The 13,022-nt window shown below is 46.3% G+C and overlaps 1 protein-coding gene across 5 annotated transcripts in view; it reads right to left on the reverse strand.

The window, feature by feature from the left end:
• Positions 1-13,022, reverse strand: part of PTPRG (protein tyrosine phosphatase receptor type G) — a 449,911-nt gene that overhangs the window by 27,570 nt on the left and 409,319 nt on the right. For all 5 annotated transcript variants that reach the window (XM_090022695.1, XM_090022694.1, XM_090022693.1 and 2 more), the window contains exons 14-15: positions 11,303-11,394; positions 723-814 (exon numbers count right to left, since the gene is read on the reverse strand). In XM_090022695.1, the coding sequence (XP_089878821.1) occupies positions 723-814; positions 11,303-11,394 (184 nt within the window). The remainder of the gene's footprint in view (positions 1-722; positions 815-11,302; positions 11,395-13,022) is intronic.

The following is a 13,022-nucleotide window of genomic DNA, read 5'->3' on the forward strand; positions in this document are numbered from 1 at the left end:
CAGGATGCGGTGTGGAAGGATTACCAGAGCGATGCCATTGGTACATTAAACTTCTCAAACTTGTTTCTTGGTAGTGCAGAAGTGCCTTGTGTAGCTCACTGGGCCTTCCTATAGCCCGGAGGGATTGAATTTTGGTCTTACTCCCACGCTGGAGGACTTGCAACAGTTTTGCAAGGGGGCAACAGAGATTGGGATTCAGCCTAGACACTCCGAGTTGTCTGTAGCAAGAGGCAGCTCTTAAAACCTTTGTGTGATATAAATACCGCGGACTAAACACCTTGTTCAGGTGTTATTTGGACAAAAATCCCAGCGATGGCAATGGGAACGTTTCCTAGTAAGCAACCAATAGTAGTAATTCAAAGCGCTAATGGATGGAAGCTTTGGGAAGTGGCCCAAGAGTGATAAATGACAAAGCGCCACATGTGACATTTCACGTGGAGGGCCAGTCTGCAACCCTTGCTCACACTGCAGCTTTCCCCTTCCTGAAAACCAGGTGACCAGGGAGGACTCTTCCAGATGAGGTCTCACCAGCACTTGGTATATGAACGGCCTTAAAACTTGGTGCTCTCTGCTGGAAATACTTCATCTGATAGGGTGCAGAAGCAGACTTGCTGTTTTCACAGTGGCCTCATATCGGTATGACATTGTCCTTTGCTAGGAGTACACAACATGTTCAGCTGCGGCAGGAAAAGGCTACTTCATTAAAAGATAAGGAAACATACCTCAAAGTCTTCTGAGAATCCATGCTGGTTATTTGAATACAGTTCACTGATATGTTTAACAAACTGTTTGACAGGAATGGCTTCCATGTCATCTGTAGGAAGAGAAACACATTCAGAGTTGCTAGGAAATGTTTTAGTCCTCCTGCCACCAGTCACTCTGATCTTTTTCATATCTGAGACCGAGATCCATGTTACCATCTACAAATTCAGGTTTGCACTAGGGCCCCAACACCATTTGTATCTGAATTACCCAAAGGAAGAGTTTATACCGTGCATAGTTACACAAACCCTAACAGATGTCTAATTCCTTATATTACGTATGCAAAGCTAGATACTGCCAATGTAAATCATGCGAATCAGTAGCTGGTTCCCTGTGATGCATTTTTGGAAAGCTAATCCTCAGTGCAATTCTACTTTTTACTTTAAAGTAAAATAAAAAGTATAAAGGATATTTAAAACAATATAGTGGACAAGTAATTGCTGCTAATCTCAGATGAGATTTGTTTTAAAAAATGTTGTTCCCTGTTGTAAGATTTAAGGCCAGTCAGAAAGACAGACAAAAGTACACAGTCTTCCAGCCACTCCTGTTCGTTATATTGAATGTTCGTTCCACTGGACCGCTTGCTCCTGATTGACATATTCCCAGGATGCCCATAAATCACATAGAAACACCTTGTAAAGAAGCTGTAACAAAGTCAAAGATGTTAATGGTTTAAAAGAAAACCCAGGGCTTTTCAGGTGACCCAAAAGAAGTTCCTGGGACTCTGTGAAACAAGTGGGATGAATCTGGGTAAAATGTGGACGCGTAGTCATCACCTGCGTAGTTTTGCAAAGCAGGATCTAAACGTTGCTACATCCCCACTTCAGTTGCTGAAATCATTCAGCTTTCCTGGATAAATTAGATAATGTTTGCAGTATGGCATTTGGAAAATGTAAAACGCTATGCAAGTGTGATTATTTTCGGCATGTGCAATAACTTACTGCCTGATTGCATCCTTTCATAGCAATATCCAGGCATTTATGTATTCTATCTAATATCCTTCTGAGGATTACATGTGGTTTATGTTTACTTCAAGTAATTTTGTGATGCATCTTTCCTCCCTTTAGCGCCCATATGGTTTTGTGCTGCAGCTGCATTACAGTCTGGATTCTCTCGCTTTTAAAACATCTCCATCACTACAGGAAAAATCCAAATATTTCTACAGATAGTTAGCAAAATTTAACCATAAATAAACAGATGTGACATTTACTGTATTCAGAGTGAAAGATCTTTGGCAAACTGAAACCTCTCAGCTGTCACATATGCTTTTCTTCGCAAAGGGTATGAAGATCTGTATGTGTAAATGAGGTTCTACTTTGGCAAGAGTTTTATAGATCTAGGCTTGGCAATCTGATTTCTCTATGGGTGATGGCAGTTACTATTGACCATGTCATTACTTCTCTACTTGCATTTTATCGAGTAAGGCTCTGGGGTGGCTTTTTGCATCTATTGACATTTTCAAACTTGAATCAGTCTTACAGGAACATACCATCTTTCTTCTGTTTAATTTACAAGAGGCAATTGTTTAAGAAATATGTGTAATCTGATCACCTCTCGTGGTAATGTTGCTTTAATTAGCAATGTGCACATTTATTGAATAGCGTTAAGCCATTTAAAAGATTTAACAAGTGTATTATCATTCTAGTAAGCAAGCCATGCACTACAGAAGAGCTGGTGATTTATAACACTTAAATATTAATTCTGTATAATACTCAACTACATTAACATACACGGGTTTTGCAGCCAAGACCTCTGAATTCATGGTCTGAAGGAACAGCAGTGCCAAAGGCAGTACTGCTTCCTCTCCCACCAAGTAAACGGTACATCTTAAGTTTCCTTGAAAATAACCTTTACTGCATAAAGAATTTCACTCAATATAGCAAAAATCCTAGTGGCAGCAGTAGTAGTCATGCAGCGCAGCCCGGGACTCCTCGGACCAAGCTTAATTTTGCAGAAGGCACATTTCCATTTTTAGTGACGGGCTGCAGGGCAAGACATCATTGAGGACAGCAATCCCTTCGATCCCTCACTTTCTCAAGGAAAAAGGTCAAGGGCAGCCTGCGTAGCACTTAAGCTGTTAACCAGCCCATGACACTATCCACTCACCTTCATAGCCACCACCAAGCCTACTCCTGGGTTTTCTTCGTTTCCTACTTTCCCCTCTCTCCCCTACTCTTCCCTCTTGGCGTCTCTCCTCAGTTCCCTCTGCATGATCTCTTCTCCAGCAATTCCCAATTCCTCCCAGCCCAACACAGTTCCCCATCCCATTTGATAAATGGGCAGCAATGAACTAGTTAATTCTGCTGGCATGTAAATGAGTAAACCTCACAATGAGGCTCTTTGGGAAGGGGGACTTCACCTCTTCAGAGCTGCTGTGCAAGGCTGCCAGCAGACTCAGGACACAGCGCGGGAGGAGAGGCTTTTCCTTCCCCTTTGGAAAAGTAACGGCGTGACCATGAAGGTTAGGAACTTCATTAAATGCAATTAAAGAGCTGGGTTTTTTTTCAGTCAAGGGGTTTATGCATAAAGGGGGCTGGACCTGGCATGGGATGAGGACTTGAGTCTTCTGTGCCACTGATCCAGCACGTAGTCAAACCATCTCTGCCTTGAGTCATTTTAAAATCTGGACAATGCGGTCCAACTGAACGCTGACCCTTGGTGCTGCCCAGGCAAGAAGCTCATCTTCGTCCTCCCTGAGGGTCACAGGAAAGAGCGGATGGTTCAGATGGAGGCGGCTGGGATCTGGTAGGGGTTGGGAGTCCTGGTGTGGGGAGGCTTTCCATCCTGGGGTGCGTGGAAAGTATCCCTGATGTCTGGTTCTCTTGAACCCCCAAAAAGGGACGTGTTAGGGTAATTTGGCTTCGCATTTTGCCCACTGTAAACTCCATACAGCAGTGTGAACTCTTCTGGTTCACATCTAGCTATTACTGGCTTCGGAGATCTGTGCTGAAATGCATGCTAGCGGTACACCGCTCTTTGATAGCATTTGCTCGGAAGATATCTGTCTCAGAAGTATCTTTGCTTAACTCTCTCCAACGCAAAATGCAAATTGATGTGGGTCCAGGGAACCTGCTTTTTGCAGGTATCTTGGGCCCATGGGCTTTGTTAAAGCTCCCTTCCATCTCAACACGAACGGGCTTCAGCGACTGTAACTCTTTTAGTCAACTCAAGAGATTAATGGAGTCCTATAATGGCTAATTAGGAGCCCTAATAGCGGTTCAGTGCCTATTCCCTTTTGCACCACTTACTTTTTTCCAGCCTAAAAGCAGACTGGCATTTGTTAGTGTCAGCATAATGCTAACTTCCTACAAGAGGATTATTCAAAAGGAAAACACGTGTCTTTACAGCAAATGGCAGATAACCCATCTCTCTAGCCTGCAGATACAACGCTGCATGGAGAACTTGTGTGGGTTAACCTCAGTCAGGATTCAGCAAAATGGGAACATTTTCAACGTGAATCTTAGTAAAGCACACGTAAGTGGGCAGAGGTAGCTATTAATGACTAGAAGGGGCTCCAGAGGTCTAGCGAAAGGGCAATGTGTTATTTGTGTTGGATATTCAAATCTGAACCTCAATGGGCCCGCTGCTCCTTGGCTGTGGGATCTCCGACTGCTGCAAAGGCGCCACGGGAAGACAGCGCCATGTGCCGTATGCGGCACGGATGAGACCCACTGCAACCACTGCGCAGAACGAACCGGAGAGGGCAAAATGAGACCCACGTGCTTGCGGGAAGAGAGGCTGCATTGCTGATGCCACCTGAGAAAAGGCGTTCGCTGGCACTTCAACTACATACATAAGCACAGACAAAACCTGCCATGTCTCACCCCGCTTTCTAGAAGCTGGCACGCGATGGTCGGCATGGCACACGTCGTGTATTCCTGCAGGAGCCAGCATGTGCCCAGGGTAGTAAAAGCAATAAAGCTGGTGTCAGCTCATGTTTAAAGTCTGCATAATTAGCAAAGTCATCAGGAACATTTTTGCCCTCTTCACTGTCCTTAACAAAGCTGCTCTGATGCTTCCTCTGAAGCTATCGGGGCCGGGCTTGAAAGGAAAAGAGACTGTCCTACCGGAGGGACACTTCCACACAAGGAGATGCTGGATTCATTTGCTGCTCCCCAGCGGGCTTAGTATTGCCAAATTGGGACGGACTTTTTTGGGTCAGGAGTAAAACGGGGAGGTTTGCAACAAAGAACAGATCAGCAATGTGCTCCCTACACGTTTTGCAAGGCCACACAAACTCCTCCTCTCCTGCTTGCTTTCCCTTTCCATCTCGTACTGCTTTCCTGACGTTCCTCTCACCCTCCCTCCTTCTCACTCCTCATTTCATCATGATCAATAGACATTAATTGCACAGTGCTAAGCTGCTCACCAGGATGCTGAGATGCTCTGTCTTAATTTTCTGCTTTGCATTCCCTAAATAATGAAAAACACCTTGGGTTAAACAAAAACTTTAAAAGGATTCCCACTGCCTGGTGTGGCCGCCCAGCGCAGTGCTTCCCTGGGTACGCCTTCTTCTATCCGCTCCCCCCATTGCCTTTGTGAAAATGTAAAAAAAAAATCTCAGCAAAAGAAAAAAATCTCTGCTGGAATTTGTTTCATCCCAGCGCATGTTGAGGATGTTCTGTTCAAGGACAGTACGGCTCGATTTGTTAAATGACGTATTTATAGCAAGAATGTGACAGAAGCGTTAGCACATCACTGGGGGAAAAAGCATTTTTCTGACTGATCATGTCTTCTTGCAATACAAAAGAAAGCCAGATTGCTTTTAACTGCATAATAACAATATCAAGTCACTTATGAGAAAATAAAATCGCAGACATGGCTTTTATACCGGTAGGATATTGGTTCATCTTTTTTCTACAGAGGTCATATCTGCATAAATATTAAAGTAAGGCAACACAGCGGGTGTCATCCCCTGCGTTTAAACTACATGCTGAAAGCCCTTTAAATGTTGGCACCCTGCTGAAGTTAGTGACCTTAGAATTATTAAGATGAATTATAATTGCTCAGAGCCAAGTGCCAAGAGACAATTCCTTGTTAACTTGCACACTACTTGAATTAGAAGTGTTTACCAATTATTATCATTGCCTCCATGAAACTTATAGTTCAACATGAATACAGGCAAGAAGATTTATTATGAAAACATTCACGCTTATGAGAGCCTCGATGCTTGGGTACAGTAGGAAAACTGCACAAAACAGCTAGCAGCAGATTATTATTACCCATGCATTATAATTACCTATACATTATAATCAGATATAATAGTCAGAGGGCAGATTTCTGATAAAGCAGAGAGGCACAGGATAGGGAGGATCACTTGCATTGTACACGCCTGGACACTAATCACTGGCGCAAGAGTTACGTTCATCTCACTTGCTTCAAGATTACTTTAATACAGCGCCATTAGTCATATGCCAATCGCAGTGATATGAATTACAAAAATCACGTTAATGTGGAATTTAAAACCACATGCATGTTTCCTACATTGGGTTGTAATTCATTATAAATGAAACAGCAATTCATTCTCTCAGGCAGAAAGGAGAGGTCAAACCCAAAGTATTCATTTTCATCTTCCAGAATGAAATGATTCGAGCTTTCCATTTACCTACACACTAAAAATGACTTTACTTCTTGTAGCTAAGTGATACAACTGGGATACAACTAGCAACTGCTAGTAATCCCATATATTTCCATCCTAAGGTCCCAATTCTGCCATCTCAGGCTTAAAGATCTATGCCTGCGAGCAGTCCCATTCAAATCAGTGGGGCAATATATGAGTTTAATGGTAAGCACTCATACCAGTGTTTAGAGAGCTGAGCCTGAATGCTGGAAAACAGCATACTGGGTTTTTCCTCCCAGCCTAAGCCAAATTGTTGCATTTGTTGAACCTATTCAGACCTATTATGAGTACTGTTTCGCATGTATATAAAATGCAGATATAGAAAGAATATCTCCATGCTTATATATTTATATGTGCACGTGTGCGTGCATGCACACACACGGCTGTGAAGCTGCACCCAGGCTACGCTGTGTCTTCCTCTCCTCATGCTGATTCAAGCTTCAGGAGGGGGATGACGAGTAATCAGCTGATTCAGGAGTTGATCCCTAGGACTAAACATGGCGCAAGATTTGAGTCCTCCCACACTTCTCTGTTGGGGGACGCAGCCATGTGCGTGTGGAATTACACACCTGGACACTGCTCGGTGCTGCAGACAATCTGCAGGGTGAAGGGAGGGCTGGGTCACTGAGTCGACCCCTCCGGCATTTCCAGTGGTCTGAAGAGATTACAACAGAGACATGTCCTTCCGGCTGGGAGCCGTGGTACGGTGAAGGGAAGCATTTCCGTCCTAAATGCAAGGTGGTGCCTGTATTCCCGTGGTCTGCCCAGGTCTAGGGTGGGACGAAGGCCCCTCCTCTTCCCTGTGATTAGAAAATACCAGGAGTGAAAGCTGCTTCTCCTGGTCTGAGACCTCCTCCACCGCAGCCCTGAGAAGTAACTCTCCAGGGAACGCGAGTTTGCTCTGTTACCTGTTATTTTGATCTGTCTTTATTTTTATCTGGTTATTACTGTAAGCTGCTTTGAGCTGCTCTTAGGGAGGGCAGCAAATACATCTAATACACAGATACATAAGCTTTGCCCCCTCCCTGGTTGTGCTATTTCAGCTCACTGTTTGGGGGGGGGGCTCTTGCTCAACTTCAACACCAGCAAAACTAAGGAGCTGGGAGGACAGGACTCCCTGCCCATTAATGGTGTTGATACCGTGTCTTGATGCACTTTAATTCACCCAACTCAAGCTGGCCTTTGCTTATGGAGAGGGCAATCCTTGCTATGGGATGCTGAACATCTTGTCAGAGCTTCCCCGGGATCATAGCCATTTCCATCCCCAGTGCTTTGGCAAGACACAAAAGCAGTTCCTGGAGTTATCCAAGACCATCGTGCGCTCATCCTGGTGCCAAGGGTGCAAGAGGACTGCAGGTAATCCTGGCAGGTGCTCGCGATGTCCTGCTCCCAGATGCAGTTCGTCTTGATACTCTAGTGTTGCTGGTCTGGCCAGGGAGCCTGGTGGAGAGAGCAACTTTCTCTTTGAACATGGAGGAGATGGACTCCGATGCCCAACAGAGCGGATTTGGTAACCCCACGCGTCTACTGTATGGCTCACCTCATCTGTCCCGTCCGGCAGAGTTGCGGTAGGCCGGTGCTGGAAGGAATCCAAGCATCTCTGGGACATCAGTCCCCTTCCCGGGAGGAGAGGGCTCTGCTTGAAGACGACGCGATGGGGAGCATCAACGCAACAGACGTTCCTGGTTCAGGGGTCTGCACTTGTACTCCTCGTTGCCCCCTGCCTGCCGTCGCCATCTGCGATGCACAGGGATAATTCTGCTTCTGCTGCCCTTCAGCAAATCCAGTCTTGTGATACGAGGAAAATGCCCGTCTAGAGCATGAGGCTTGCACCTAGGGGAGGAAGAGCTCAAGTCTGTAGGTAAATCAGCTCTTCCTGTGAGTGCTGGGACCCTGCCGACGGAGGGGAGAGGCGTGGAGGCGCCGTAACTTGCACCAGATGCTGCCCCAGCGGGAAAGCAGGGGAAGGCAGAGGTGGCTTACTTATGACTGCACATTTGCAAAGACACCCATCCAAAATCAAGCAGCTGAGGAGAGGAAGACAGAGAAGCTGGGGAAATAATTGCATGCACCAAGATGGCAGGTCCGAGATTTGCCACTGCTCACGAGAGGGCTGCCCCTCGGGGCAAGCTTGTAAATGAGGCTGATGCCACGTTTAGGCTCATGCGTCCCTCACGATAGCCAGGGGCTGATTCAGCTAATGATACCTCCTTTGTCCTGTGCGTCTCTAGATCAAGCAGTACAGATAATTATGAATTATTATATGGGCATTCGGTCTCAGGGCAAAATTTGCATAGCTAAGTGTATGCCTGTGGGTGATGTGGTTTCACGCTCAATAATTAAGTACATTTCTGCAGTGGGAAGCGAGGCAGAAAAAGGGTAGAAGCCACTCCTCTCTTCGATGATTTCCTTGCTCGTGGACCTGTAATGCACCGTAATGAGGCAGGAGCTACTGCTGGCATGCGAGGAGGTTGCCGGGGATTTTAGAGGTCTTGGAGCAGGGGAAACGTGGGGTCCTGGCAAAGCCATTCCACGCCTCTAAAGCAGCAGGGCTAAATTGCTGTAGCCAAGTCCGTGCGTGTAGCTGGGAGAGGAATTTGGTCCACTCCATCCAAGGAAACAGTCGCATAGCTCCATGGGGACCTATTTAAATATCTTTTAAGGTACTCCCTGGGGTATCACAACCTAAAAAGGTTAGCTTGAAGAGCTCACTTTCATTTAAAACATCCTTTCTCTTTTACTTTCAGGATCAATACGGCAAGTCAGATTTTCTCGCAGCTTCCAGAAGGGAAGTTCAAAAACAGCATCATTTCATCAGCATGATGTGGGAACTGAAGGGGGATTTTGCCATTTACCCTTTCTAAAATCCTTCAGCAGGACTGCCGTGTGGGGGCTGCGGTTCAGGATGAAGGAGTTGGTTAGCCAGGGGATGGGGAAAGGGAGCAGGCCTCTGGACCACTCTGACCGACTAAACAACCTTTTCATGCCACACTGCTATCTTGCAGTAGGAAAGGCAGGGCAATCTTGAGTGCATGAGGCACCGAACTGGCATGAAGCTCAGCCACTGACCAACTCTGTGGCCTTGGGCATGTCATCTAGTCAGCATGGGTCTCAATTTACCCTTTTTTAAAAGCCGCATCATACCCCTTATTCATGGAGTGTTAACCTAACCTTGTGGGAAGAGTGCTTTGAGATCCTCAGCTGGATGTAAAGTGCAAGCAGTTGCTGTTATAGTTCCCATTATTCCTATTACCAGTATTATCAACACCAGAAACCCAGCGGGTCAAGCTTAACTCAGTGAGCTCTGTCCCCATCATCCACCTAGCACCAAATCAGCCGGCCTCTCTGCACGCAGGCATTTCAATAAGAAAGGCCAAAGAGTGTGGGTCTAAACCAGGTGGATCAGGAGCTGAAAGTGAAGGGTAAGGAGAGCAAAATATGATCCACCTAGTTTAGACAGGGCTTTGCACAGACCAGTCAGATACAAACCCAAGCCCCTTCTAGTAATTTCCAAGGAGGCATCACATGCGAGGTTTGGCAAAGGCAGGGCAGTGATCAGTAGATTTGATAGCTAAGAAAAGATATTATGACTTGCAGCACTGATGTTTCCTATAATGGGAGACAAGGCAGTGCACAAAGCTCCTGCACACCCATCACAGTGGACCTGGGATGGAAACATCTCGCCCCTATGCACCGCCAAGGAGGAAGAGGGGGACAGTGGGTCCTTATTAACAAAAGTATCTGGGTCTCTATATTTTTCTTCCATTGCATGTTCCACAGATAAGGACAGAGGATGACAGTAACTTTTTGTTTCTACAGAGACAGGACTCAGACTACTATCGACAGCATGGTACAAATCACCGAACGTTTCACATAAGGAGAGAATAGCTAACGTTTCACGTTAACTCCCTCAGGTGTGTTTAAAATTGTCACCCTTGAAGGTTAGACATACAATTATGAATGCAATTACGAAAAATTTAACTAGATGCTTTCCCTTTCCTAATGAGGGTATTTCTTCAGTGTCTCTTTTCCTAGACTGTTAGAGACAGTCTTTGAAAGTCTTTGTTAAAATTAATTTAATAACTGCAGTCTGAAGCCTCGAGCTGTCAAACCAAAATTATGGAACAGGCGAAGGGAACAGAGGAAAAACATGTCATCCTGCCATAGCAAGTCAGATCCCCCTTTGTGCAACTAAACTCGTTATAACATAGCGTACGTTTTACTTGTGTCAACAAGACTGAATACTACCATACAAGGCGGGTGCTGCAAGGGCTACGCCACTGCTGCAGCTGCAAAAGTTTTGGGGTTTCTTGTTTGTCATCCTTATTTAAAGGGAAACAAACTGGTGCAGCTGGTAACACTGCGAGAAACTGCCTCACGTGGATGGCAGGGACACAGGGGCACTGCCTGCTTTCACCTTCATTCCAGCTCAGCTGAGGGAAGAAGCCGGCCCGTATAGCTTGAATATTACTCCTTTAAATCCACTTGGATGCTTTGTCTGTGCGCAGTCCCCTCCTCTCCTGCTAGTTCAAAAAGGAGCAAAGCTACACCTGGAAAAGATGGGAGCAACCTCTCCGGTGCAGCCAGTGGAGTTGTTCGCACCAGGGCCCTCTGAACCCGTAACCTATTCTCGACCGAATGCCAGGCATTATTATCGCTAAAAAAAGTACCACTTCTAACAAAGTTGCTCCAGGATTTGCAGTGATCTGTGACAAAAACACACCGGTTCCACTGCCAGAGGCAAAGAGCAAGGCACGCTCACTCAGAAGCGATGGCACAGACGTTGCAAAACCTCTACCAAGAGTTGAGAGAGCAATCAGAATTTGTCACCGAACCAACGTGGCTTTCCCTCCCAGCACCAGTGAGCCGGCACCTGGCCGCACGCAGCACGCGCACGCAGCACGCGCAGGCCTGCCTTACCTGGAATAGGTATAATGGGAATACTTTCATTGGGGACCACGCGAGGCGAGCTGCTGTCCTCCACATAGAAATGAGCAGTCTGAAAACACTTTCTGCGAAAGGAAGAGAGAAAAAGTTCAGCAGTGTGAAAAAAATCACATTTGGAGAAGAGCAAAGAGCGCCTGCACGTGTCCTGCCTTTCCACTTCTGGTTCAGCCTTTCAGATGTTAAAGCCTTAAATGCTGGTTGGTGAAAACCCACTGAAGCTGTATACAATTATATTGCTACTTTCAGACCCCGAGGCATTGTATTCACTGATACCTGACACCCACTCGCCAGAAATACACACCGCCCCTCCCCTTTAAGAGCAGGCTATTGCTGAGGATTAGTTACCATAAAATTAAGACCAGTCACTTTAGAATTTGGATCCGGATTTCAAATAAAAAGTTCAGAAAGAAACACTGGCTGCCAGTCCTTTGCCCGTGAGACACACGCCAATGCATCGTCTCAAACCAAACGAGCGCACAAAAATGTCTGCGGGGGGGGGAGGATACAGACTTACTGTAAAACTTGACGCTGGGTAACAGTAACTAACGCAGAATAGCACAGACAGGTCTTAAAAGGGTGAGGAATTCAGCTCCTTTAAGCCCAGAAGCAATACAATCCCTGTCACACCCTCCTCTTTCAAAATCTGAACCTCGGCCGTGCCGGGAGAAAATCCCGCTTGGGCCCCACAGCCACGCGCTGAGAAAGGCCCAAGAAGGACAAGTCACGCGCTGCGACCACGCCAGAGACAGGGAAAGACAGACTCGAATGTACCTTAATGCTTTTACCTGTACTTAATGCAAAGCAGAGAGCACCAGCTGGTCATCATAGAGAAGGCACTGAGCAGAAGAGCATCGAGAGAGCCAAGAAGCCTCTGCATGGTGATGTTAACCGAGGCAGGGTTTTCCAACATCAGCGTCACTGCTCATTGCTGACTTAATGAGCTGCTTGGGGCTGGAGCTGAATATTTAATGAGACTTGCTCAGTGGGAGCAGCTATTGTGACAAGCAAAGGGTCTGCTCTCATCTGTCAGGGGCGCTTAACAATAGCTTCCCCGCACCATGAACAGCCCTCTTACGGCATCGCTTAATGAACTGCTCCCCGGCACCTGGACGGCGTTTGAAGGCAGCCCCGGTTGAGCTGCCCCTTTAGGAAGTTGCTGTTTCTCCTGCTGAAACATATTTGCACGTACTGGCGGGGAACTTTCTGCCTTGCCGTCTGCTTTTCTGTAATTCTGGGCATTGTGCTCCGCACAGAAAGCCCACTCGGTAGAGCCTGCTTTGCTGACATTGTCAAAGTAATTTGTGCTCCCATTGTTTTCAACGCTGATGCGTGCCAGGGTGCTAAGAAGTCGCACTGAAAATCAAATAACTTTTCCAGGCAAAAAACAGGTCTGTACCAGACGCAAAAATACCTACGGGCGTTTGCTTCCTCTGCGTCTGTACGGGGTGCCTGTGTAACTGCAGCACTTTATAAATAATACAAGCACACGGTATAGATGCTCATATACAACTATTGAGATGATATGCAACCAGGAAAGATCATATTTCACAGCACAGAGGGCGGCATCCCTAAAACACACTTCTTTTCCAGCCGCCAGGCTGAAGCCATGCTCAGGTTTTTGCTATACCAGGCCTCCTTTGCTAGGGAAACACAGTAAGGTAAAACACGGGAAAACCCAATATTCGTGACATGC

This window comes from Crocodylus siamensis, chromosome 11 (assembly GCF_052110815.1).
Source record: "Crocodylus siamensis isolate JL-2025a chromosome 11, ASM5211081v1, whole genome shotgun sequence".
Lineage (NCBI taxonomy): Eukaryota > Metazoa > Chordata > Crocodylia > Crocodylidae > Crocodylus > Crocodylus siamensis.